This window comes from Mauremys reevesii, linkage group 5, assembly GCF_016161935.1.
Source record: "Mauremys reevesii isolate NIE-2019 linkage group 5, ASM1616193v1, whole genome shotgun sequence".
NCBI classification, from domain to species: domain Eukaryota; kingdom Metazoa; phylum Chordata; order Testudines; family Geoemydidae; genus Mauremys; species Mauremys reevesii.
The window spans coordinates 131249183-131277180 of NC_052627.1; the positions used below are offsets into that span (position 1 = coordinate 131249183).

General features: G+C 45.8%; 2 protein-coding genes across 4 annotated transcripts in view; one reads left to right on the forward strand and one right to left on the reverse strand.

Annotated features, from left to right (window-relative positions):
• Positions 1–27998, reverse strand: part of LOC120406881 (maestro heat-like repeat-containing protein family member 2A) — a 282231-nt gene that overhangs the window by 62962 nt on the left and 191271 nt on the right. The gene's annotated exons all lie outside the window — the stretch shown is intronic.
• LOC120407100 (maestro heat-like repeat-containing protein family member 1) lies at positions 14889–27660 on the forward strand. Of its 3 annotated transcripts, none has more exons than XM_039542442.1 (5): positions 14889–14942; positions 15143–15245; positions 16340–16405; positions 17231–17365; positions 27588–27660. In XM_039542442.1, the coding sequence occupies exons 1-4, from the start codon at positions 14922–14924 to the stop codon at positions 17326–17328; spliced, it is 288 nt and encodes a 95-aa protein (XP_039398376.1). In that variant the 5' UTR covers positions 14889–14921; the 3' UTR covers positions 17329–17365; positions 27588–27660. The 3 variants fall into 3 exon arrangements, with proteins under 3 accessions (XP_039398376.1, XP_039398375.1, XP_039398374.1); XM_039542441.1 differs by lacking the exon at positions 27588–27660 and adding an exon at positions 17709–17936; XM_039542440.1 differs by lacking the exon at positions 27588–27660 and having other exon boundaries at positions 17231–17465.

A 27998-nucleotide genomic window follows, 5' to 3' on the forward strand; every position in this document is an offset into this window, starting at 1 on the left:
TTCTGGCCACCAGTCCGGGGGGCTCCGCATTTTAATTTAATTTTAAATGAAGCTTCTGAAACATTTTTAAAGCCTTATTTACTTTACATATAACAATAGTTTAGTTATATATTATAGACTTATAGAAAGAGACCTTCTCAAAACATTAAATTATCTTACTGGCACGCGAAACCTTAAATTCGAGTGAATAAATGAAGACTCGGCACAGCACTTCTGAAAGGTTGCCGACCCCTGACGTAGTATATTGTTTTCACCTAATGGTTAGATGTAAAGGGATAGATCTTGGTTATTATTTAAGGCCATTTCCAATTAGGGTGACCAGACAGCCAATGTGAAACTCATGCAGGACTGGGGTGGGGGATAATATGAGCCTATATAAGAGAGAGACCCCAAAATCGGGACTGTCCCTATAAAATTGGGACATCTGGTCACCCTATTTCTAATTATTATTAATCAGTCCTAAAAAACAGTGTTGGTGATTCAGAAACAGAACAAGGGACTCCAGTCTTTGAGTGTACAACATAGAAATCCCAGCATTGTTTAGAAGTGACGGATGAGCCTGGGTTTCCTGCCGAAGGTTTTGTCCAGCCCCATCTCTTTTACAACGAGAGTTTGGTGGAGGGATTCACTTCTACATTGGAACCCCTCACATCTACCTCCATGAGTTGTACTTGAATGTGAGATTAGATGTAAATAGTGAGAGCAGAGAGGCTACTGAAACCAGACACCCCCAGAAAGCTGCTCCAAGCTGAATACGGTGCTTGTTCAATCCTGTATCAGTCACAATAACATACCACTACTGTTAACTTTCAGACATTTAGGGTGTAATCCCGACTCCATTATAGTCAACAGGAGTTTTGCCGTTGACTTTGATGGGGCCAAGATTTTACACTATGCTGATAACAGCCTAGCACATGGATCCTCCTGTATGAATATCCATGCAGTAGAGGTTCAGTTTCATTAGTCGTTACAGTACTTTTTTTCCTTTTCTCCACTCCAGGCCAGCCCATGAACCTGGGGTCAGCGGAAGAGGAGCTGAGATGTCTCCGTGAAGAACTAACAGCTGCTCCGGACCCCGAGGCTCTGTTTCAGGCATCTTCCAAAATGGCCAGGGTAACTGACTCAAAAAACTTGTGCGGATGTTCTAGTGACCAGACACCCTGCATTTTACATTTACGCTTTCATGATGCCTTTCCGTACTTGGAGCGAGCTGTGGGCGAGGGGCATTCGTTGCTAGTAACCAGCAAGATGCTTTTCATAGATGTGTGCTATGAATGCCATGTAAAATCCAGATTCCACAGAATGTTGCACGCCCATGAAAATGCACACGCAGATGCGCACACATGTACCTATCCAGCTATCCATGAGAAAAAACTGTATTAGTGGAACATCAAGCTGAGAACCCATCCAGTCTTCATTCTGTCACCTTGTGGGTTTGCCTTAGCCTATATTTGTGTGCATGCCTCTCTTGACTTCATTGTATATGTTGTAAAAAGATGCAGTGTATCTAAGAGAATACAAACTGGAAACTTACCTCCTGCATATTCAGTACAATGTTGTGCTAACTGTGCAACAGAAGCTTTGCCTCGAACCTGATCTCATTAGTGTAGAATACAAAAATGTAGTATATAGACTATGGAGAGAATTTTAATCCCAAATGGCTAGCTGGACACGAGGCTAATTAACAAATTGTTAATTAATCAGAAGGGTAGCCATGTTAGTCTGGATCTGTAAAAGCAGCAAAGAGTCCTGTGGCACCTTATAGACTAACAGACGTATTGGAGCATGAGCTTTCGTGGGTGAATACCCACTTCGTCGGATGCAATTTGCTGATGCATAGATATTTTTCCATAGAGCTATTAGGCCTCCATTTTTACAAGTGCTGGAGCCAAACATCATTGCAGTCTCTCCTGTTTTTGATTTGTTCCCAGGTTGTTAGTGAGTACTTTCCCCCAGAACAGGCCACAGCCTTTATTGAGGCCACAGTGGAAAGTATGCTGTCTGCCAGCCCCACCTGTGCCACGGCAGCTGGACTGTGGATGAAGGTTATACTGAAGGAGTGTGGAGATGCCATGCTTGATAAGGTAAAACGGGAAACTGGAGAGGTTTTCTGCCTAAACTCGAGGCTTTTAGATCTTTGCCCTCATGTGTAATGAACAAAAATCTTGCTGTTTCTCCCCCTCGGACATAGAGTCGATTCCATCTCTGTTCCCACCCTAAACTAGGCAATGGCAGAATCAATAGCAATAGACAGAGAGAATCCAAGGGAAAAGGAAGGTGGTTGGTTATTTATTTGTCTGGCTTGTTGCCACAGTATTCAGCCAAGAAAGGCTTGAAAAAACAGACTCTGGGGAAAAGACAAGAAGACAGAATGACCGGCACTTGGAGGCATCCAGTTCTTAGGAGGCCTATGGCTAAGGGCTACCTGGATAAAAATAGCCCTGTAGTCATTCCCAGGGAGTCTGGAGCCTGGGCTCTGAGACCCACCCTCTTGCCAGGTTTCAGAGCCTGGGCTCCAGCCCGAGCAGGAACAGCTACACTTTTAGCCACATAGTGCAAGCCCCTCAGGCCCAGGTTGACCTGAGCTCTGAAACTCACTGCTGTGGGATTTTTTTGGTGTGTAGACGTACCCTTTAAGAATAGAAGGAGGGAGGGAGAAAACTATAGTGTCTTTGGGATCCACTATTTATATGCCTTATTCTGGATCCCAGTGCGTTAGGGCTAGATGAAAGGAGCACTCCACAAATCTTCTATCAAGGCTGGTGAAAGGCCTCAGGACAGGGAACCCTCGCAGCAGAACTGCCACGTTTGCACAGTGTTTTAAAGATGTGAAGGGCTAGGAATGAATATGAGAGGTCGTCACCTGTTCATAGTCCCAGGCATTTGCACACTGTGTTTAAAGCACTTGCATATTTTGTGCTTGTGGTTGTTTATGAACTGTGCATCCTTCGAGGCAAATGGTTGCATTTGGCTGCTTAAATCACACCTGCAAAATCTGGGCAGGCAAAGCCTTCTTTTGTGCATGCCAGCTGGTTTATTTAATGCATAGCTGGGCACCACCACATTAAATTACCTGGTATGTACAGGGAAACCCCGCTCAGGGGCGGCTCCAGGCCCCAGCACGCAAAGCGCGTGCTTGGGGCGGCACGCTGCGGGGGGCGCTCTGCCAGTCACCTGCGGGAGGTCCACCGGAGCCATGGGACCGGCAACCGGCAGAGCGCCCCCCGCTGCATGCCATCGTGCTTGGGGTGGTGAAATGGCTAGAGCCGCCCCTGACCCTGCTATAATGCGCCCCGTAATAATGCGAATTCGGCTATAACACGATTGTAAGGTGGCTCCGGCCGCCCCAGGCCAAAAAGAAAAAAGCAGCTGGAGCGCTGCGGAAGTGCAAAAGAGAGAGAGAGAAAAGAGAGAGAGAGAGGCTTTGTGAAGGGAGAGGGGCTGGAGTGCCCCCAAAGAGGAAAAAAAAAAGCAAAAAATGGAATGTGCCTTCCCCACTGCCTCTTCCCACCTGCCCCCGCTTACCCTTTTGGTGAGAAGAGCCACTCTCTCCCCAGCTGCTCCTCGCTCTTCCTCTGCCCGTTGCACGTCTCCCCTGCTCTCCCCAAGTGTTTCCCTCTCTCCCTCCATGGCTGAGAGCCCCCGCTGCTGGAGCTCCACCCTTTCAGTTACTGCGGTGGGCAGTTCGCAAATGAAAGTAGTTTTCTGCCCAAGAGAAATCGACCGGCTTGAAACTGACCAGCTTGAAATGGTAAACCCTGCTATACCGCGACCCCACATTTAGCGCGATCCAATTTTTTGGACCCTGATCATCGTGTTATAGCGGGGTTTCGCTGTATGTGTGTGTGTCAGTGTTAATTTTTACAGCCAAGTGTGGGCAATTGTTGTGGGTTAAAGTTACACAGACATATTTGAACGTTTGTTTCTTGAGGAATTTCTAAAAAATCAGCAAATGTCTAAATAAAGGTTTTGATTCTGTAGAATGAATGGAGAGAAAGAAAAAGGGACATTTCTTTCTGGTTTTGTTCCTTCCAGGTGCCAGCTATTGTGGATATAATATATAGCCACATGGCTACTATCCAGGAGGGCAGCTTGAGGCAATTCCTGCTGGAGGCAGTGTCTATTTTAGCTCACCATCACCTAGAGGCAGTGATCTCCAGCCTACTCAGCAACCATCTGCCGATGGACAGGTATATACCGCTACCTATTGCATTCATCTTGGTAAAACATGGATCCCACTGCTTTACTGGGAGATGTAGGGCTTTATTTAAGCAGCAGACATTTTGGGATAATTCCTGATGGTTAATAGCCTGGGTCTTTCTCCAGGAAGGTCCAAGAGCATGGTAAGGTGGGGTGGAGAGAAATTAAGTGTCATTCTGTTTCCATTAATTCATAACTGCTTTGACATCCTAAAGACCTAACTTTACTGGTATAACTGGAGTGTATTGTTGGAAACATGTACTTCTCTAGCAGGGCTGGCTCCAGGGCTTTTGCTGCCCCAAGCAGCAAAAAAAGGGCGGGGAATAAAAAAACCCTGCGATCGCGATGTGCAGCTCTACTCCTTCGCTCTGAGAAGGAGTGAGGGACCAGCCGCCGAATTGCCACCGAAGACCCAGATGTGCTGCCCCTCACCATTGCCTGCCCCAAGCAGCTGCTTGCTGGGCTGGTGCCTGGAACCGGCCTGGCTCTCTAGACACCTGAATTGACCTCACTTTGGAAATTAGCAATTGCTGTTGATTTCCTGGTAGCATGACAGCTTCAAGTCCAATCCCTGGCTGATGACAAAGAATAGGGCCAATATTGTCATCAGACCGCCGCTGGTATCGGTCAGGTGTGGCTGCTAGAATAGAGTTGCTGTCCTTGGGATTTAAAACTGGACTGGAAGCAGATCCATCATTTCATTTAAAGGTCCCCAACTGGGTTATCAGTTATCAGTGCTGGAATCTAAGACCATAAGAACGGCCATACTGGGTCAGACCAAAGGTCCATCTAGCCCAGTGTCCTGTCTTCCGACAGTGGCCAGTGCCACATGTCCTAGAGGGAATGAACAGAACAGGTAACTGTCAAATGATCCATCCCCTGTTGCCCAGTCCCAGCTTCTGGCAAACAGAGGGTAGGGACACCCTTTGTGAAGGGGAACTAGGATGGCCATGAATATTCGTTCTCATAATTGTATGTCCAGTTAGTAGAAATGTGGCTTTTCTTTCATCCACTTGCCTTCCAAACCCTGGATCTTTGGGAGCCACATGCTCAGGATTCCATATTTACTGGGAAGTGGGAAAACAGGAACTGAGATTGGCGCTCTGTGTCCTGTCCTTCAGAAGTCTAGTATTAATGGTTAGGCTGCAGTAAGACTAGGTCACTTAACCTAGTTCTGTAACTGGAAACTCAATATTTAAACAGGAGGAGCGTTAAAGGAGGACAGTGCTCCTAACTTTCTCCTCATAGGCAAGGAGAAAAGTTGGTCTTTACTTAAATAGGACGCATTCAGTCTGAGCCACAAAAGTGTCCAGGGGTCACATGTAACTTCTGTTAAATTGCAGTTACACCAGTGAGCTGTGGAGATCTCTGGGGGGAGACCCCTTGCTTGCCACTCAGGTCCTACAGGTCCTAATAGAAAAAATAAAGACGTCAACAAGCCAAGAAGAAAGCATCACCTCAGAGACTGAAACTGACAGGCATTTGGCAGCTGCTGAACCTCTCTCAGTAAGTTAGATGACAGACACGCCTTTCAGGCTTTCCTCTGCCCTGTGACAATCCTGCTGATGGAAAGCTAGAAGTGTGGTAGAATATTGCTGTGTGGGCACTTCTCCTCTGATGTACTGTTTCCTGAGTCCAGCTCTGCTGTCTGTGGAACAAATACGCAGTTTTAGAGTATGTGGCTGATTTACTTAATAACATCTGGCAATTAGAGAGTCTTTGAACCAGGTTGCTCACAGTGCTTTGCAAATATTCCTTAGGACTCACAACATGCCTTGGTAGGTCATACACATTTTTACAGATGTGGGAAACTGAGCCATGAGTTAAGGGAGTTGCTTGCAGTCATTCAAGTTACCGGCAGAAGTGAAAATTCAGTACAGCAGATATCAGAAGGGGAGAGAGGGTGTGATGGTGTTGGGAGATCTCCTCATTTTTTACCATGCTCTCCTTTCAGGCAACATGTGCCATCTCTGAGGTGGTGTCAGCACAGCAGTCGAGCAAAGCTGTGCAGGAGCTGCTCCCAGAGTTGTTTCCTGTTCTCCTGCAGCAGGTCAGCCGAACCTCAGGACAAAAGATGCCTTTGCCAAGGATAAGCAGCTGGAGCCTATTCCAAAAAGACCAACAACATACTGAGGGCAACCCTTGCCGGTAATTAGAAGGAAGGGAGAGAAACAAAGAATTCCAATAGAGTTGTGTGACACTCCCCAGGAATTTCCAGGGTTATGAGGCACCTTACCATTGCCTGCCCTTAGAGTGAGGAAATCTTGTCTGTGTCTGCTGTGGGTCAGTTCCCTAAAATGACCAGGCTCTGGCAAAACAAGCACTGCCATCCAGGCCTCCTCAGACCCCAGTCTCTTTGTACAGGTTAGTGATAGGCACACACCAACCCCCGAGTCTTCTGACTGTTCCGTATAGTGTCCAGACCTTTATCCACTGAACACCCACAGAATTACCGGGCGTGCTGTTCCCTATGGAACAGTACACACCAGTTTACTTCTTATACTTTAGACTCTGTACTTTATACTTTATTACTTATACTCTATAGTGCAAAACACACAGCACTTAGATATATTTATAGTGCAAACAAGAACAGAGATGGTCAAAGAACAGAATTTCCAGTGACAGTGAGTAAGAATGCAAGCAAAAAATGGTTACATGTCAAATGAAATCATAACATGGTCCTAGAGACTAAACTTACCCAACAGGTTAACCTCCTGTCTAAAGATGTTTCTCACCCAACGTTCTCAACCAAGCCTGATAGTGACCCCGCTGTCCGTCTCGCTGTCCATCTACTTCCTAAGTGAAAGATGCCAGGGTGTCTTCTTTGTCCCCCAAATATACTAGAGCAAACCTTTGAGGTGTACCCCAAAATTGGGTCCCCACTCCCTGTCTCCTTCCTGTTACTTTTCTTTCTTTGAAGTTCTCACAGTCCTGAACTGAATGTGAACCCTACATGCTTAATTTACATGTAAACAAACAGATGGAGAAACATTTCTTGCCTTAAAGAAAACCATTTTTTCACCTTTCCTGGTGACTAGTCCCTAGACACAGATCATAAGAATGTAATTTTCAATGCATAGACATGGCTCTTTACACAGCATCTGTAGATGTGTTTCACAATGATATTGGTGACATGAGCTTTTATTTGAGACTCATATGGCAATCTTTTAGTGATCTTTTAGCCCCTTAAACCACTGACTCACTCTGGGAATGTCCGCCTCTGCAAATTCCTCTGTAATTTTAACTGCGGGGTCCAGATTAACTGGCTGGTGCCACGTAACCTATACTCAGGTATGCTCAGGGTGACTCTGAAGAAACTTCCAGAATCATGCAGTCCATGATCTCCCCCACAGTTTGAGTATGTGGCCTTACCAGTAAGTGGTCCAATCTTTCAATTTCTATGCAAATGCACAGAGGCCTAATCCCTCAATCCATCTTTGAACTCTCCATTTCTGGCAGTACTTTTCTGTGGACAGGCCCCACCTCGTCCAGCATGGCTGCCTTAATCACGTCCTAATCTCTTGCCCGCTAATCACTAAGAGCCATATATGTGCTTCCCGGTTAAATGGGGTGTCAGTCGAAAGGCCCACATTGTTCTGTCCTTGTGAGGTCTCACCGCTGCTCCTTTAAGAGTAACCAAAACCAGATCAGGGTTGTTCGCAGGTCCCATTTTACAGAGTCTGATCTCCTGTGCCTGGTTTCCATTTCCTGTCACAGGACTTGCCAGACTTTGGAGGAGTTGTTGCCAGACCTGGGCTTGTTCCTGTATAAATTCCTGAAGGCTCTTTTGCTGTTAAACCTACCAGGCAAGCAAAGGCTGTTTTTCTGCCTGGTGGGATTGTTAGAAGGTCTGTGGGGTCTTCTACACCAGCAGTTCTCAACCGGGCCGGTTTTAGGGGGTCCGCCAAGCAGGGCTGGCAGTAGACTAGCTGGGGCTTAGGGCAGAAAGCTGAATCTCTGAGCCCAGCCAGGCTGGAGCCCTGAGTCCCAGCACCTGCACTAAAGCCCCAGCCCCTGCACCCTGTGGAGTTAAAATCTAGAGCCAGGAGCCCCAAACTCTGATGCCTGGCAGGGCAGAGGCCTGGGAGTGGGCCATGGAGTATTTATAGCTTGTTGAGGTGAGAGGAGGCTCAGAAACAGAAAGGTTGAGAACCCCTGTTCTAGACTTCTCCTTGCTGCTTCACCACCCATTTCAGTGTGTTCCCTCCATCACCTGGACTGCCAGACCTCTACCCCGGCTTCTCCAGCAGGCTCTCTATTTGCATAGATAACAGGGAAATCCCTGATGAGCCCCCAGCTGTGACAGAGAGGGGTGTTGCACCCCCACATCTTCTACAAACACAGACCACGTTGAGACTTTCTTGCTTGTAAACACCAACGTGAAGTCTATTTAATCCCCCTACCAATACATAGCACCTTTATCTTGTATCTCAACTTTCTAAACTCTTCTCCAAAATGGGGGGAAGGTGTTTCCACTCAGAGAGCTCACTTTGTCAGGCTCTCCCAGCTTTTTGTCTTTCTGTTTCTCTTTGGGTGACCAGACAGCAAGTGTGAAAAATCAGGACAGGGGGTGGGTGGTAATAGGCACCTGTATAAGAAAAAGCCCCAAATATCGGGATATCTGGTCACCCAAGTTTCTTTCTCTGTCTGTTCCCCTCAAAGGGCTCCTGCCCATGTCCTTTTATACAGTTTCCCTGTTAATGGAATGATTGGTTCCATGACTCACTAGCCCCAATCTGACCTCGTAATCAGCTACACCTCTGTCCAATTAGGCTTTCTGTAAGGAACTGAATTAGTACTAATAGTGACCAGAGTGCTGACTCAAGTGCATACCCTCAGCACTCTGTCACCTCATATCTGGAGATACAACCCCAAAATATCCACTAATGATCACCACATTCTATGCCCCCCAGTTTTTGGGTCCTGATCGTGTATCTTTTTTATATCCTTGTACTCTGCTAGTATCCATACTCCTTGCAGAAAGTGAAAAATGACTGCAAAATTTTGTCCCTAGCAAAACTAGTTATATGAGATGTATTAGACAGAAACATACCTCCTGGCATCAAGTCCTTCCAGGGACACTGGTGTCCAGGATATTGCCAGTGGATGAACTGTCGATGAACAGCAGACCTGACAAGTAACCTGGGCTTCCTGACTCTGTTCAGGCTGCACCTTCCTACCGATTGCTGCAGTTCTGTGCCTCTCTTTCCCCAGGTTTTCTGTCCAAGCGTTAGAATCTGTGCTTTCCAAAGCTAGGAATGAGAGACTGGTGAGAGTGCTCAGGACGCAGAAAACATGGATTCTGCTTGAAAACCCCCAGACTCACCATGAGGGAGTGTGTCTGCTGGTGAGGTAAGAGATCTAAGAGGCATGATTTTATCCTTGGGAATCAGTAGCAAATAGAGTGGCTGAGAGGGAACCTCCAGTTTATAGCTTTGTGGGGGGTGCCCTGGGTGGAAACACACAGCTCCCACCCATAGATATCAGAGCTGTCTGCTCAGAGCAGCGGAGTTTTTGAAGTGTGCAATCGACCCCATAAGTGGTTTTTTGCCTTCCAGTGGTCTGCTAAGATTTGGACTAATAACCCTTGAGATCATCCAGAGCCTCCTCCCCTGGGTGAATTCCCCAATGGAAAACTTCCGAATCACCGGCACAGCTTTCCTTGCCCAGGTAAGACACAGGGCTCCGAAGAGCAGTTTCACCATTAGACCACTGTCTGTTTGCCTTTCTTTTAAGGAGTTGTACAGTTCAGTTCATAGGAGTAACTGTCATTTTAGATAGTAGACTGGTTCCCCCTTTATATGGAAACCTGACAAGGAACTTCATTCTACCTTTCGGAGTCATTCTCTCGCTGATATTTGTATTGCTGTCATTGCCTATACTAGCTACACAACCACAGGTGCTGGCTGAGAGAGATACAGACAGAGTTTGAAGTACTGGACCTCTTCTGCCAAGTCCCAGTGCTGATACTAACCAACAGCTCCTGGTTTTGGTTTCACTCAGCAGATCTTCGGAATGAACCTAGTGTCCTAATACTATAAAACAAGCAACATACAAATACATTCACATCTGTCTTAGGTTCTCATGACTATTGTATCTGAGTACCTCAAAACTCATTTATGTATGTATGTATCCCCACAACACTCCTGGGAGGTAGGGAAGCACTATTATTCCTATTTTACAGGCAGGGAGCTGATGCACAGAAGGGCTAAGTGATTTGCCAAGGTCACCCAGGAAGTCTTTGAGGGAGCAGGAATTTGAACCTGGGTCTCCTAAGTCCTAGACAAGTGTGTTAACTGCTGGACCATCCTCCCTTTCTACAGCCCTCTTCTAACATCTGCATCATATTTCCACTTATGCTAAGTAACTATCTTAGGGGCTCATCTGGTTCTAAGGAAAACAATCGATCTGTGTCTGGGATGGGCTGTTCCTGGGCTTTGAGGCTCCTTACAAGAGGCCCCATGGTCCTACTGCACCCTGCCCCAGGAAAAGAGCCACAAATCTGGGTCTGTCTAGAGAGGCCTCATGAGAGCAGCCAATCGGAGCCCATCAGGCTCAGCTAAAAGGAGCTGCAGGGCCTTAGCAGGTCAGTTCCTGCCAGGAACTGGAGGGGCAAGAAACGATGCTGCTCTCTGGCCACAGAAATTCCAGGGATTGCCAGAGTTTGATTCTGGCAGCATTTGCTTAAGTTGGGTTTGCAGGAAGAGAGTCCTTAAGAACTTGAACCTTGAGGTGAGGGTGAAGCTAAAAGTGGCTGGTAGGAAAAAGCAACAATGAACTGAAATCAAGCGGTGCCTAACTACTGTTTACAGGGTCCATGGTTTTGAACTCAGAGTTATGGGCAGGCCTTGGATCCCCTACCACTTACAGTGGCATAAGCCCCAGGAAGGGGACAATGCTTACGGAGAGCTTGAACAAAGAGCAGAATTTCAAGGACCCAGAGTTGGGGCTGGAGACCCTAGTGAGGGCAATGGGACTGTTCTTGACTAGCCCAGAAGGGGTTCATTTGGACTTTGGGACTTAGCCAGAGGCCTGAGCCACAGAAGACTCACTGAGGTCAGCTGGCAGGGTGCACCAGGGGTGAGAAAAGGACTGTGGTACCAGACCTGGCCACTAAGGGGCTCTCAAGAGGTGAGTGGATCCCTATTATAGTGCCCAAAAGGAAAGCTGCATGTTTTCAAGACATTTCTCATTTGTGTGGAATGATAAAGTTAGTGTGTTATGTGCCACGTATCAGAGGGGTAGCCATATTAGTCTGTATCCACAAGACTGTGGCTATAGGAGGACTCCTTGTTGTTTTTAGTGTATTCTATGCCGGCTCAAATTCTATTCCCAATCTTAAGGATCATATTGGTGCTAATGGACATGTTGATTTTATTTCAGCTAATGACTGATCCCATGCTCAGGGAGAAGAAGTTGCTTAAGAGTGTCTTATGATCTTGGAAGAAAGGTCACAGGATAGGAACAGCATTGTCCGTCAGATGGCTGTAAGAGGCCTGGGAAATATAGTCGATGGGGCGCCTGTGAAGGTATGAGAGAATACTGAATAGGATGCAACATAAGTAGAGAATCCAAGGGAAATAATTGCTCAGAGTTTACAGAGGTTGCACACAATGCACTAGGCCAAATTCTGCTCTCTCCCATACCCTAGTCACCTTTTTTGCAGTCAATACAGAGCAAGCTGGATCCTTTGGTAAACTGGGCATAAGCAAACAATGTGCACTTTAATGTAACCATATGTAAATGTATACATCTAGGAACAAAAAATGCAGGCCATACTTACAGGACGGGAGTCTCTATCCCAGGGAACAATGATGCTGAGAAAAAACTTGAGCCATGGCAGATAATCAGTTGAACATAAGCTCCCAATGCGAAGTTGTGGCCAAAAGGATTGAAATGATCCTTGGAGGCATAAATAGAGGAATCTTGAAGAAGAGTAAAGAAGTTATTTTCCTCTGAATATGGCACTCATGTGAGTGCTGCTGGAATGCTGTGTCCAGATCAGATGTCCACAATTCAAGAAGGATGCTGATAAATTAGAGAGGATTCAGAGAAGAGTCACAAGAACTATCAAAGGATTGGAAAATATACCTTTAGTGATAGACTCAAGGAGCTCAATCTATTTAGCTTTACAAAGAGAAGGTTAAGGAGTGACTTGAGGACAGTCTATAACTACTCACATGGGGAACAAATTTTGATAATGGGTTCTTCACATTAGCAAACAATGGTATAACAAGATTCAATGGAGAAAAAGGAAGCTAGATTAATTCAGACTGGTAATAAGGCGTACATTTTTAATAGTAATTTTAATTAATCATTGGAACAATTTACCAAAAGTTGTTGTGGTGGATTTTCGGTCACTAGCAATTTTAAAATCAAGATTGGATGTTTTTCTAAAAGATGTACTCTAGTTCAGAGACTATTTCTGAGAAGTTCTATGTTATGCAGGAGGTCAGACCGGATAATCACAATGAACCCTTTTGGCCTTGGAATCTAAGTAACTAGAAATCTAATAATAGGATTATGCACGTGTATTATGTTACCGAGTTTGGCTCATTGTAGTTAGCACCTGGTCTGAAATATAGCTATAGATCTCAGGAGGGAGAGAGGGTTGATGAAATTCCCACAGCTTCATAACTGCTAAAGAAAAGTTCTTAGAAGTGTGATCAGTGATAAGTTTTCTTTAATGTCGTATGTTTGTACAGGTGAAAAAATACAAGAAGTTTCTTCTGGACATACTGATCGGGGCCTTACATGACGTTTTCAGTTCTGAAGTGATTGGTGAGAGCATGAAAGCACTGGCCAAAGTCCTGAAGGAGCTGAAAGAGAAGGACATTGGTTCTTCCTTCAAAGACCTCACCGAACAGATCCGGGCCTACTTTGACGATGTATGTGAACAGAACTCCAACCCCAGTTCAACCGATCTTGATTAGACTCGATTTACGATGTGTGATGTGGACTCCCTGGGCATTGCTCATGTCAGAGTGCAGAGATTTTAGGCCCCAGGGAAGGGAAGTATTTTACGGAGGAGGAGAACATTAGGAGGACGGGTATGACATCCCTGCTCCCACAGTCTCACCCTTCTGTTCTTGATTGCCACTGAGAACCTCAAAGAAAGTCTGAATACTAGATTAGGTAGCTAGATAACCATGAAAAGGGGGTTACAGAGTGCAATAGAAAGTGTTGGGCCTGCTCTATACCGTTTTTATGTGAGAGGGTTGGAATGATAATTCTGTTTTGCAGAGAATTTTTGAGATTTCAAATTTTGGTTTTGTTCCTATTTGTGGGAACCCCTCCCCCAAACTTCAGAACTCCTTGTGAAACAGAATTACTATTCACAACCTAGCTCTGTTGGAAGCCTTGGCCCGGGGCAGTCTGCTCTCAGACTATCCTGGTGCTGGGAACCCAGGAAACTCTGGGAGCTAGAGGTGCCAGGGAGTTGCAAATTTGAGAGCTAGGACCCCCAGGGTCATAGAATTGGAAGGGACCTCAGGAGGTCATCTAGTCCAACCCTCTGCTCAAAGCAGGACCAATCCTCAGCTTTTTATCCCAGTTCCCAAAATGGCCCCCCAGGGACTGAACTCACAACCCTGGGTTTAGCAGGCCAATGCTGAAACCACTGAGCTATCCTTCCCCCCCAAAGCTGGGAGCCTGGAAGCCTATGATCCCAGTCAGCCTGCTAGATTGGCTGCCAAGGAGCTGGATGGGTGTACTGGCAAGACACCAGGCAGGTTTCTAAGGACCCTGCCTGGCTTCTGGAGGAATTTCATCAAAATTGAACTGTCTCTAAAATATATTCATGAATCAGAAAATTCGAATAAAAATTGGTTAATTAAAGTTTATCTGACTAGCTGTAGTTGCAATCACTCTACTTTAGCGTAGAAGAGACGGCTGTGTGAGGTGCGTGATGGGATTGTCCCTTACTTACCAAGTTGTGGGGCTTTCTTGGCTGTAGGAGAATGATGGTCTTCGCTCAGTGGCCTTTGTCCTATTTGGCATCCTGGCTCAGTTGACAAAGAAAAAATGGAAGGCCTATTTCGCTGAGCAGGTTCGAAAGAGCTGGGTCATACTTCTGCTGCACCTGCAAGACCCAAGCCCCGAGGTTTCAATGGTAAGACCAACAGTGACTTATTTACTAAGGCAAAGGAATCTTCCTCCCAGTGCCAGGGGAGCACTGCTATTCCTGCTTGTTGTGGAGGCCCAAATTCTCCCCTCAGTTCATTGCCCTCCTGCTGAGTCACTTCCAGCCAGGTTGGTCCATGGCTGCCTCACCAGAATCCAGGATAGGTCATGGGTCTGACCCCTACAGGTCTCTGTTCCTGTCTGACTCTTCACCCCAGGCCCCTGCCTCCCCAGAACAGAGGAGAGACCACAGCTGTGCCTGGTGAAGCAGCTTTCATCGGTATATCTGTTCCCAAAAGACATTGATGCTACCTCCAGGTTTCAGTGGAAGCTCTCCTCTATTAGTCATTCCTGCATGTTTCTGCCAGTCACATCCAGATGAATCCTTTTTGTCCTGGAATAGATGAGCAGTCACGCAGATGAGTTCCTTTGACTGAACATAGCACTCGGTAGGGAACAAGTCAATGGTGTGACGCTCTTTTCAGGAATGCAGAGCTACATTTCACCTCTGTTTCCCGTTTTTGGGACTGAAGAGACTCCAACATGCGATCAATAAGCACCTTGGTGGCAGAGCCGAGCTGAAGCCTGAAGAGCTCCAGATGGACATTTGCAGACACCTTGTGAGTGAGCTGTTGAACTGTAGGAGATTATTGACTGGAGGGTGATGGGAAATGTAAATCTGCCCCAGATTCCCATTTTTTCCACTTCTACCCAGCCACCTGTTCTTGCTCTTATTTACCTGTGGTTCATAAAAGCATGTGCTGGCAGTCAAAGGGCACTTCTAGCCAGAGAGAGCTCATGTGTCCCTGATTTCCTCTAGGCCAAAGAAAATGCAGAACTGCTGGAGAACTTGTATAGCACAACCATCGCGTCCTTCAGTAGCAGCTGGGAAGGGATCCGGGCAGGTGCCGCCAACTTAGCTGGTGAGAGATGATGCCCAGTGTCCCTTTTGATATTCCCATTGAGGGAGACAGAAAAAATCCCACTGTGCAGCACTGAGCTGCCATTAATCTCTCTGTGCCTCAGCTTCCCACCCATAGATGGAGATGTTAATGTCCCTACCTCTCCAGGATGGTGGTCGGAGGAATTCATTAGTTGCTATAAAGTGCTTCGGGATTGTTGCAGGGGAAGCACGGTGCAGTCATTTCGTAGTAGTGCCTGGGACACTGTCACGTAGGGCATGGTTACACTTTGAGCTGGGGGTATAATTCCCATCTTGATGAGACACACCCGCACTAGCCCTTTGTGCTAAAAATAGAGAGTAGCTGCGGCGGCAGGAGCAGCAGGAGGTTTAACCACCCCAAGTATGATCCCATCCAAACCCCAAAGTCTATTCTCACAGTGGCTGCTCCTCCCACGGCTTGTGCTGCCTTAGCTACATTCTAATGCTAGCGCTGTCAGAGCTAGTGTGGGCCCGTCCCATTGAACTGGGTGTGATACCCCTAGCTCAAAGTGCAGACCTACCCAGTGCTGTTCAGTGCTCCTCACTGCGACTTCATCACTGGGGGGCAAGCAGCCCACCTCCCCATAGCGCCTGCTGTTTCACCTTCCTGGCCACAGCACCTTGTCAAGGAAGCATTAGGTTCCTCCTGTTTGGCCCTGTGGCCTCTTCTCCCTAGCACACCCATGTGAGACAGGCAGGCATTGGGGCTCACCTATCAGTCACCTTGTGAGATCCCTGCTTAGAACTCGCTTATTCCTGGCCCCAGTCCTTTGCTCAGACCACTAGACCAAACACTATCTTAGTATGTCTCCAATAACTGACTGCAGTGGCAAGAGGAGCACAGACTGTTTCAAGCAAATGGGTTTTATGTAAACATTCTTTTTAAAAAATGTCTCTCTCATTCTCTTCAGTGTGGACTCTAAACTGCTCTAGCATCCTCTTGCCCACAGCTCACCCTTAGGCCCACAGTAGGAGACCCCAAAGACCTGTCTAGGGGCTGCTAATATCACTTTGCACTCAACAAGGGAAGGTTTTATTGTTATTGTTGTTATTTATTTGACATTGTGTATTTAGGCATCATCCTGGAACACACAGACACTCAGCGTATGAAATGGCTGGACCTGGAACATCTGCTGATGTGTAAGTGATAAATACAGCTGAAGTCCTGCTCATTAATGAGTTATAAAGGAATTTAGCTGACAAGCAGCAGTAACCGATACCACTGGTGCAAAGTGCATCAGCCACACATCAAAGGACAAATTCACTCTTGCCCAGTAGAAAGTCAGCCTTAATTTCCCCTGAAGGAGGAAGCTGCAGAAGGTGTGATATGAGTCAGTGCATCTCCTGGTTGTCCTGGCAATGCCCCCTTCCCAGCCAGTGCTCTCCACACTTTGGGCTTTATTGGCTTTCTGTGGACTCCCCAGGTGAGAAGTAGCCACTTTCTGCTACCCCAAATTTCCCACCAGCAATTTTGCTTCCAGTAGGTGCCCTGTATCATGCGCAAACCAGCTTGGACCTGGCCTGTGTTAAATTCCACGTTGAGTTGAGCTCGGGCAGTGGCTCCTGAATAGAGCTGGAAAATAACTGAAAAGTGGAAGCTATTGAAACAATGGACTTCCTTCCATTTGCAGCGGAGTGGATGACTTTCTGGTAGAGTCAGGGTCTCCCCACAGTTGGGAGCATGGAAGGGACCCAATGAGGGACCCTAAAGCTTTGTTTGTATTGGAGAGCTGCTGTCATGTGGTATTCAGAAGTAATAAGTCTCCAGCTATTTCAGGCACAGGTGACTATATGAAAAGTGAGGCCTATTCATCTCTCATGTATTTTCCACCCCAATAGAAGGACTGAGCCCAGTTTCACATTTTTCCATGTGATCATTCTGCTCAGGTACTTCAAGGTTCTGTGATCACGCTTAGCTGTGATTTGACAGTCTGTTCACTAACGTGATGTCCTCTGTAATTTCAGCTCTCCGGGTCCTAGAGAAAGACCCAAGTCCCACTGTCCAGCTGGTGGCAACTGAGCTCATAAGTGACATCTGTCCTGGCCGAGCGCTTGGCGAATGAAGCAGAACGGAGACAAACAGAACAAGGCGCTCCAGTGGTATAAGGGCCCTACCATCAATCAAATGTTAATCCCACCCCTTGACCCCGGCAGCAAGATGTGTCATGTGACCCCTCTAAGAACTCCTCCCACTGCCATCTACCGATCAGGGTGGGTTTCGCCCCAATAGGAATGCCCCGAGGGAAGACTTGACCAATCAAGGGGAGTTCCGGGGCAGGTGACCTGTCCTTTGTGTGACCCCTCTAAGAACTCCTCCCACTGCCATCTACCGATCAGGGTGGGTTTCAGCCACTGGGGATCACTCCAAGAGGAGATTTGACCAACTGGGGGGAATTCTGGGGTGGGGTGACCCATCCGGAAGTGCTTCATGTGACCCTTCTAGGAACTCCTCTCACCACCCTTTACCAGTTGCGATGGGTTTCAGCTGCAGAGGACTGCCCCAAGAGGAGAGATGACCAAACAAAGTAGGTTCTCGGAAGGGGTGAACCTCCCAGAAGAGGGTTGTGTGACCCCTCTAAGAACTCCTTCCAATGCCCTCTGCCAGTCAGAGTGCAGCACATCACCTCATAAGTCCCAGCGCTGGGCAGAGGAGGCCATCTCTTACCAAGAAGACGTGTTTTATGAGTTGTGGAAAGGCTGAGAGGAGACATGGACTCCTTTACCACTCCCCTGAGAACTTCAGACTTTGTTTTAGCCCCGAGGACCTTTGGGCTTGTATGGATAAAGCGCTATAGCAGTTACAGTTCCGAGGAGGGCCCTTTGACTCGACCATTGATAGATACCTCAGGACCCGACCCCGAACCCTCATGAAGAACCCCGATGAGTGTGATGACTCCCCCCCAAAGTGGGAAGATGATCATGGCTTGGGGGAGTCACTGGTGGACAAGGTGAACGGGAAAGACGTTGCTCAGGTAAATGAATGATTAAGAAGCGATGGTCGATCATGGGGGTATAATGGGGTTAGGAATCAACTTGGCATTGCATAAATCTAAGAACAAGCAGAGGGTTGCTTACACTGTTTTTTGTCTGAAAATCTCTCAACAGCTCGACGATGCCTTTCAAGAGGCCTTTGAGAACTTACACATCGGTAGCCCTGTTGTGCATCAGCTGTTTTTGCTCCTGTCTGAGATGCGGATCTCAAGAGGAAAATCCGGAAAAGGACAAAATAGAAGAATGAACCAGCTCAGAGTCTTTCGTTGTAGGGGTCATGGCGTCCATTTTTACAGGTGGCTGTCAAAGGTTGTGTTAAACCAGGCAATTAATTAAACTTATTTAAATGTGTCCCTATGACTGTATCCCCTCCATACTTCATGCTAGTAAAAGACGGTACCAGGAACAGTCCTGTCTCCACAGACAGCTCTGTTAATGAAAATATATTACATCCCCAGGGATGCTGGGAGCTTTGGTGGGGGAATCCTCTTTTTGAGTGGCCAAAAAGCACAGTAAAACTTTTTAAATAGAAGACAGGTAACAGCTTAGCTTTCAGATCAGATGCTTACACTTTACACAAACTGGCTCAAATACATTTTAAAAGAAACAAGACCATTGTTTCAGATGTGGACGCGCAATGGCAGGCAGATCTGGTAGATGTGCACCGGTTCTCCAAACACAACAGAGGCTTTAAGACGTGTTATCTGACTTTATAAAGAGTGACAACCGGAGCTTTCACAGAACTATACGTACCAGACCTGCTGATGTTAATCCTTCACATTCTCTGAAGATATGGAAAACAGTTTATAGAGATGGTTTTAAAATAAAACCAGTTGTTGCCCCTTTTAGAAAAGGCGACCACGTGAGACTATCTAAAGTCAAAGGAGCCTTTGAAAAAGGTTATGAACAGACGTTTACTGATGAGCTATTTATAGTGGATGAAGCCTTAACCAGGAGCCAGAGACCTGTATACTGATTAAAAGATTACGAGGGTGAGACAGTTACTGGATCTTTTTGCCCTGAAGAATTACAAAAAGTAAACCCCAAACAAGACAGGATTTACAGGATTGAAAAAGTTCTAGCGGATAAAGGAAAAGGGAGAAGAAAGCAGCTACTGGTGAAATGGTTTGAGGAGGCGATAAGTTTAACAGCTGGGTGGAAGCTTCTCAACTCTGTGACATTTAGACGTGAACAAAACAAACAAACAAAAAGATTCCTCCTGCAAAGACAGAGAGAAAAATGAGCGACAGCGGGTTCTACATTACGTTGCCCAGCAATGCCAGCTCTGCAGTTTTTCCTCAGAACACCAGCTTGAACTTTACAATATGGCTAATTAAGCCCTGGGATCTCCGGAGAGCCTGGGAGGTGGGTTAGTGGAAATACAATACCCGCACAGCCGGAACACTATCAATGAAGACACCCTTTGAAATCACCTTTGCAGGTGTGGCATGGAGTTTATCCTACAACGAGGTTATTACTCGTCCATACCTGAATTATTGGATCATATGAACAATACTGTGGTTCGTCATCCCACACCGCCTGAGGTGGTCATGAACTACGACCCTGGGGGTAGAAAAGTTAGTTTTAAATCTGCCAATTTTACTTGTATGTTTTCTATCAGCGGGGAGCTAGCTAACATTCTAGGTTTGGGCCTGAAGCACAGAGTCCAAAAATTCCCCTTCTCAGCAGACATCACACGGCTTTTAATTTCTTGCGTCTGTTCACAGATATTGTAGAACGTGAGTTTGTGGGGGACTTTTCTGTTCCCCTGTTACATTGTCTCTCTGTCCGAGGAAGGAACAACGAGTTTGTCACCATCACCTACGATAAACCTCATTACGTTCCTGTCAGAAAACACCACATCGATACCATTACCATTGAAATAAAGACAGATCAGAACAGACACGTCTTGTATTGCTTTGGCAAGGTGATCATCAAGGTGCACCTGTGTCCCCGGAGAGAGCGAGGTTTCTAAAAAGCAAAACATTTGGCGATCCTAAAAAATTACAGCGACCCCACCATCTACAGGAACTATTACAAAGCCCAGGTGGGATATGCCCTTCCTGGATGTACGAGGCTGGCGAGGTGGAATATTCCGTAACCAAGCCTCTGCAACCAGACTTCGAGGCAGAACACTGTGTGAGAGGATACATGAATCTGGTACAGATAGCTGGTAAACACGTGAAAGATCGTTCTCTGTTAATCAACCGTGAGGTTACACCTTGTTTGCCTTTGACCTGTCTCCCAACCAGGAATGCACCAATCACTGTTCCCTGTTTAAAACCGGGAACCTGAGAGCAGAAATACATTTTGGGATGGCTCTAACCATCACCGTCAATATGATCGTGTATGGGGTTTTTGACAACATCATAGTGATAAATCAGAGGAGAAATGTTCTGCTTGACTATATGTGAACATGGACACCGTGCAGCTCTCACGTGTCTCATCAATGACCCCTTACACAAAAAAGAATTCCCTTATGATTGGCTCCCTGGCAGCAAGCTGTCTCAGAAACCCTTAGGTTTGGTGGTCAACACGCATCCACATAACCAACCCGGTGAACATTGGCTCACCTTGTATCTGGTGAAGTGTAACCGTGGAGAGTTTTTTGACTCATACGGGCGCTGCCCCTCCCCCCCCTGAATAGCGTGTTGTTTCCTAAAAGCATTATGAATTTTTTAAACAAAAATGCCACAGATAATGTGTTTCACAATAGACAATTACAAGACCCCCACTCTGTCGCCTGCAGCTATCACTGCATGTTTTTCTTACATCATCGTAGCAAGGGTTTATCTTAAATTGTATTCTAACGACTTAGTGCTAAACGACCGGATGGTGATGAATTTTGTAAAAACTAAATTTAAATTCTTGGGCATATCTAGCCTTGCTTAAAACATGTTTCGGCAGGCCCAGACATGTGTATCTGGCAATGATTTTTATAGCCATGTTATCCAATACTCTCAGGCATAACAGACAATGTTTGTTTGGCCTTATCCAACACATTTTCCCATAGTTGCTAGGCCCCGCAAGAATTGCAGAAAAGGGGTGTTTCCACCTCAGATCCATTTTTAAAGCCATAGGGCAGGGTTTTAAACCCTTCTCCTAGGACCTTCTTGGTGGAAACAATTTTCTGTGTTTTTCTTAAGGGTTTTTGTCTTTATTTGCCACTGATTTTTGTTCCTTATGATAGAGGGCTGCTGAACCTCTATCTTTTTGGAGGTGTTTTCTCACAGGCCCATGCAATAGTCCAGAACTAGATCTTTCAAACTGTCCAAGTTGATCTTTTCACAATTTGCTACGTTCAGGGTAATACCTTTTGACTTTCATGCAGGCCTTTCTTCCCGATAGCTTTTATCTGTATGTTTTCGGTCCTGCTGACACAAACTCGGTGATGTGTTGATCTGGCGGTGTCTTGCCTAAATAATTCCGCAGAGGAGGATTCCAGTCACCCTCCCTTTTCACACATATCACCAAGTCAGTGTCATGGTACAGGCACTGCTTTTGAAATCTGTCTAGCAGTTTGTATAGTTCTATGCGGGCATAAGCAGTGGTGAAACAGGCTATGAAAACACTGGTATTTCCAGAGACAGAGTACTGGTCTTTTGGGTCCTTTCAAGACACTCATGCTGTTTCATCGTCGATAAACTTGCAGGATGGAACCTTATAGTTGGGGGAAAACAGGTACTGAGAGAGTTCGTCAGGGTCTCTCACACTGCTGGTATTGGGTAGGTTTGTGGAGCAGATGATATTATTATTATTATTATTATTATAATAAATCACATGAAACTGTCTTGTAAACTTAAAAATAGAAAAATACCCTAATGAATATTTTATTTAAAAAGTCATAGCTTTAAAACAAAATAATCCATTTCAGGCTGTATAACGAACAGGAGTTTTGAGTTTGTTTCTACCATTTTAAAACAACAAACCCACAAACTTTTTTTTAAATACACCTCATTTTGCAAAATAAAAACCAAACGGCTTTTAAAATCAACTTTTAAAATCCAGGTTAAAACACATTTTGCACACTAAAAAACCAACACCCTCTTAGTTTGAAACACACCATTACCATCAGTTTGCAGCCATATACTTAAAAAAAAATCCCACCTATGTTTTACAGAGAGAGAGAGAGAGTTTAAAATACAGTTTGCAACAAAATAGTTTTCAATAATCCCACACGCATTTAATAGCCAATTGCAGAAAGTTACCTTCTACTACAGGATAAAGTGTTGCAGGAACATGCTTGTTCTGTCCCCCTCAATGTGTGTTTGGGCCTTTGGATTAAAGAACAAGCAAAAACTGTTAGTTAGTATTAGTCCCAAATCCCTATACAACCTGTGTAGTACCTGACGTTATTAAGCAAAACTACAGTTAAAATGGTTTTTACCTTGGCCTGGTGATGAAATGCAATTTAAAGTTACTAGTTCCATGCTAAACAGATCACACTGCAATAAACATAGGCACCATTATTTACTAAGACAGCACGGCCAACGAGTGATATTATACAATATATATTTTCAGAGATTAAAATAGGGAGCATACCTCCTCTTGCAGCCCAGCAGCCATTCAAGAGATTCTGTTGAAAAAAACCGTCTCCAAAATACCTGAGGTTTTCATACCATCCTAACCCTTTGTTTCAAAAGGACTTCAAAATAGTAGCGAGCAGGTTGATTTGATGGCTACAGCTCTGAAATACTAGAGACTTAAGGACTTTAGGCCCCTTCCTAACATTCCCTTTTGGGAGCTGGGGTGGGGGAATTAAGCTGGCTGCACAACTGAGCTGCTTTTGGCTACATTTTTTCTTTTAGTTAAAATCCATTTTTCTGCAGGGCCTTCTTACAGTATTAAACAGTAAATCCCCAATCCTTAATGTAACTGTCCCCCCCTCAGTCCCAAGTGGGGACCTTTGCAGATATCAATACATCTCTTTGGGGCTTGTTTTTAAAACATTTCTTTCATGCATATTATTTGGGGTGGGGGTTGAAATAAAATGGTTGTATCACAACCATAATAAGCCCTCCAGAGCTTTTAAATGTTTGATTGTCTTTAGAGCAAATGCTTCTTCTAAAGCATGTTGAAGGTTTGTGACCCCTTGAAACATTTCAGTTTTGGTTTTAGACCCTTGTGTGTGGGGGGGGTTGTTTGTTTGTTGTAAATATATTAATTTAAACTTTTAATGGCTTTGAATTGACCCATAGCATCCAACCAACTCCTGAGTCATATTTAAACTGTCCAATAGCATCTGCAAATTCCTGAGGTTTTATTTCATTTCATCTTAATCAAAACTCACCCACCCACCTCCCTTACCATGGGTGCACACCAATCAAATTTATCCCTATGGCAACAACGATAAGTAGTCACAGTTACCTTCACTATTCAGTGGGGGTGTGGTTAAAACCATTCAGTTCAACAGGATGAGTCAACTCTATTGTACTCAAAACACATGTCTGAACCATCTCTGTTTGTTTTACTGTTGTAAGCAGAGTCAGGATGAGATCTACCCTGACATTTGGTGGTGAGTTGTGGAAAAGAACGTCAGGGGTTGATCTCGTTTGCACAGGCACACCCACCCTGCCTAGCATGAGCCCACAGTAGCCCAAATGGTCACTTTGGCTGCTGTGGGATCCCCAGTTTCTCTGTTACTGAGGCAGGAAGAATAAAGTGTTGTTATCCTGATTATGTGAATCAAGGACAGTGGACCTGTACTTGGCCTTTTATGGCAGAGGGACTCGCCATCAACTAAGTAGCACTCGCTAGGCAGGGGACGTGGGTTCCAAAACTCAGCAAATTGAGAAAGGCTGGGGAGAGGTATTTGTACCTGGTGAGCCCCAGACACTAATTCTATCTCTTCTTCCTGTCTCCACTGTGAAATGTTAGTGCTAATTTTGATTCCATGAAGAGTCTGATTACAGACTGCAGAGCTGAATTCACTTTGGGCTAATGGTGAACCAGCACTGAGTCCTCCCTACTACTTAACACAGTAAGTGGTGATTTTAGCTTGTAGTAGGGGAGCCTCAGTGCCCCACTGGCTGAGGGCTTGAGCCAGTTTTGCATTGTGTGATTGGAATGGAGTTCCTAGCAACTGAACGCAGCTCTTGTTGCTGCCAACTCTGATGGGCAGAATGGTTACACTATAAACACATTTTTAGGATTTTTCTCCTCCCACAACATACATTTCAGCTTTTTGCTGTAAATGGGTCTTTTTTACACAAAAACACAAAAGTTAGATTCTCACAAACCATTTTTTTTATTTAAAAGACATACAGCTCCTTGAAAACAAACCAAGAGGCTCCATTAAAACTTTTAGCTCACTTAAGGGCCAGAGACCTTCTAACAGAAATGCAGATAGTCACAAAGCCCTTTTCAATAGATGGTTTTTAAATTTACATATTTAAATTGACAAATTTACATATAAAGTTGAAGTCCAAATCACACAGTCATGGTGCCGTTGGGCTGGGGCATCTATGACATAGCCCTCATAATCTTCAAAAAGCTTTTCCCTAAGACAGTTATTAAGAACAGCATAAATAGCAATGCATACAATAGTCCACATAAATTTTTACACTCACAATGTGGCACTGGCTCAGCGAGTTCCATGCCAAACCTTCTCTTAAACTCCTTATAACCTTCATCCTCGAAGTCCTCTTCAACAATTTTTAGCGGCGTTCAGCAAAAACAAGGCGGGCCCGGTTCATCTTTGCTGCTTGATGCAACGTTGTCCAGGGCCTCCGGGTCCTCTAGAAAGGCATCATCGAGCTGTCTCAGACAAGAAACAAGTGTAAGTTCTCACTGCTTGTTTTTTACATTTACACAACCCCAGGTTCCTAACCTCATTACACCTCATCATCAACTGTCGCTTCTTAATCATTCATTTACCTGAGCGATGTCTTTTCCATTCAGCTTGTCCGCCAGTAACTCCCCCAAGCAATGATCGCCTTCCTCCTCCAGGGTGGTGGACAACGAGAGGCCACCATGCTCATTGGTGTGTCTCATGAATGGTTGGGCTTTGGGTTCAGGTTCTGGCGTATCCATCAATGGCTGGGCCAAAGGAATCCCCTTGGCTGTTCCCTCATCCTCTTCAGAACTGTTGCTGCTGTAGCACTTTCTCCACACAAGTCCAAAGGTCCGCGGGGCTAAAACAAAGTCTGAAGTTCTCAGGGGGGTGGTAAAGGAGTCCACGTTTCCTCTCAGCCTTTCCACAATTTCTGAAACATGTCGTCTTGGTAAGAGATCGCCTCCTCTGTCCAGCTCTGGGACTTGTGCGGTGATGGTGCGGCACTCTGATTGGCAGAGGGCATTGGGAGGAGTTCTTAGAGGGGTCACACAGCCCTCTTCCGGGTGGTCACCCCATCCCAGAACCTGCCCTGTTTTGGTCAAATCTCCTTTCAGGGCAGTCCTCTGCAGCCGAAACCCATCGCGACTGGTAGAGGGTGGTGGGACGAGTTCCTAGAGGGGTCACACGAACCACTTCTGGATGGTCACCCAGCCCCAGAATTCCCCCCAATTGGTCTAATCTCCTCTCAGGGTGCTCTCTAGTGGCTGAAGCCCCTCCTGATTGGTTGAGGGCAGTGGGAGAAGTTCTTAGAGGGGTCACACAAACCCCGGAACTCCCCCTGGTTGGTTAAATCTTCTCTCGGGGCGTTCCTATCGGGGCAAAATCTATCCTGATTGGTATAGTGGAAGGAGTTCTTAGAGGGGTCACATGACACACCTTGCTTCCGGTCATGTGTCCGCCTTGACGCCCAGAAGTAATACCCCCATGCGGTGAGGCTTCTGATGACCAGTGGGCAGGGCTTATTGGGTCAAGAGGTGGGGTTAAGTTTTGATTGACAGTAGGGCCCTTATACTCCTCGCTCCCGCTACCCAAAATTGGAAGAAGACAGAGACAACTATAATCCTGGGCAGTATTCGCCGTTGTCCTACTGCTCAGATGCTGTAAGTGAGAGAAGGATCAGGCCCTGTAAAGTAGCCTGGGTTGATTTTTATTACTCAAAGCGTGTTTATTACACATCAGGACATCTAGTCATTCTGATGGACATGCAGCCTCTGGACAAGCTCATTGATAAGCATGTACATTATACTGCTTGCTCAGGGGTCATTACTATAGTAACAGCCAAGTACTGGCCCAGATCCTCAAATACACCTGAGCTCTAGACTCTGGGCTGTTCTAAATTACGCTGTCTTGTAACAGCCATTGCTGCACTGGAGATAGCTGTAGACAACGCACACTGTGTGTGCCATCTTCTGTTCCCAGCTCAGCCCCCATATACTTGGGTGGGAAGCTAGGAGTTGGTGACATACAGCCAGCTACACTGGCTGTACACTCTCTATGCTGGTTCTCTGGGTGTTAGGGATTTGCACATGCTGGGGAATTCCTAGCTGCCTCTTAGGGCAGCTTTATGGCTACTTTGCCCTGCTCCACTGCAACATAGGGCAGCAAAAGGGTGACTTTACAACTAACCCCACTCCTATTGATGCACCTACCCGTGGGTGTTAGGAGTCTGAGTTCAGGTATCCGGGTTTGGAAAACCCACTCACCTGGCATAAAGTTGTCTAATGACAACCAATATGCCTTTAAACATCAGTCCCCTTGCTTTTCAAATATCTATTTGAAACACCACAAAGCTGATAGAGATTTAAGTGCCCTAATCAGCACCTCTGCAGGTGGAAATAATGGGTATTTAGGCATCTACCTGCAGATTTTAGTGCTTAACTTTAGCCACCCAAGGCCTTTGTATTTGTCTTGCCCAAGCCTATGAGTTGCTGAGTGTTCTCAAACTCCCACTGATGTTATTGAGAGATAAGGATGCTCTGCCCTTCAGAGAAGGGGCTCAGCAGATATAACTCATCCTCCAAAGTTAGCTACTATGATCCTTCACCTCCTATCAAAAGGTCACTGAATGGTCAGGTTTCTAGTCTCCATCACCACCTCATTCTCCAGTTTACTGTCCCCTTGGGTGCAGGGCTTGTGAGGATTCACCAGGCAGCAGTTAGCAGAGGAGGGCGAAAGGCAGAGGGAGTCTGGGGTGTTATTGCTTATAGTTCTCAATGGGGAGACAAGGTTCCTGTAACAGTTGAATATTGGAAGGAAACCAATAGAGACCACGTTGAATTGACACATTCCACTAATTCAAAAGCGACTCTATTAAGTAATATGGGTTCCCCTAATCTTGTAGTGTTTCCTGTTTTGGTGATTGTTTTCTAGACCGTATCCAGCAGCTTATTCCCAGTCCATGTTCTCCTATTGTTATTCCCTAGTAATCTCCACTCTGTTTATGTGTATTACGGGGCACTGGACAAATACTGATGACTCTTCACATTTCTTTTTCAGGTGCTGGCCATGTATCTCACAAACAAGATCATATGTAAATAACCCAGCTCCAGATTTTGTATATACTGTGTACATATTTCTTACTAAACTGATTGAAGTATCTGTTTCAATTGCTCAGAGGCCTGATTTCGTCTTTCAGAGAATTGGGGTTTCCTCAATGTCCTCTGTAACCATGATGTGGGGGCTTCCTCCCTTGCCCTTTCTCCGTGGAGCTGGACGAAGACCTCAGCTCAGCGCCTCTCTAGGGTCTCTAACCACTCTTCCGCAGTCCCCACAAAGCTAGATCTACTCCCTGTAGTTAGTGGCCTGGGGTCTGGTTCTTAATCATATTCTCATCTTTGTTTTTCTGGGAATTCAGTGTTGCTGATGAATTCTGGGTTGTAAGTGGGATGGACTGTGTTCTGGCGAGTT

Coding starts and splice junctions, on each gene's coding strand:
- LOC120407100 (XM_039542442.1), top strand. CDS start 14,922: ATGGACATTTGCAGACACCTT. Junction 14,943..15,142: donor TGGACATTTGCAGACACCTT/GTGAGTGAGCTG, acceptor GATTTCCTCTAG/GCCAAAGAAAATGCAGAACT. Junction 15,246..16,339: donor AGGTGCCGCCAACTTAGCTG/GTGAGAGATGAT, acceptor TTGTGTATTTAG/GCATCATCCTGGAACACACA.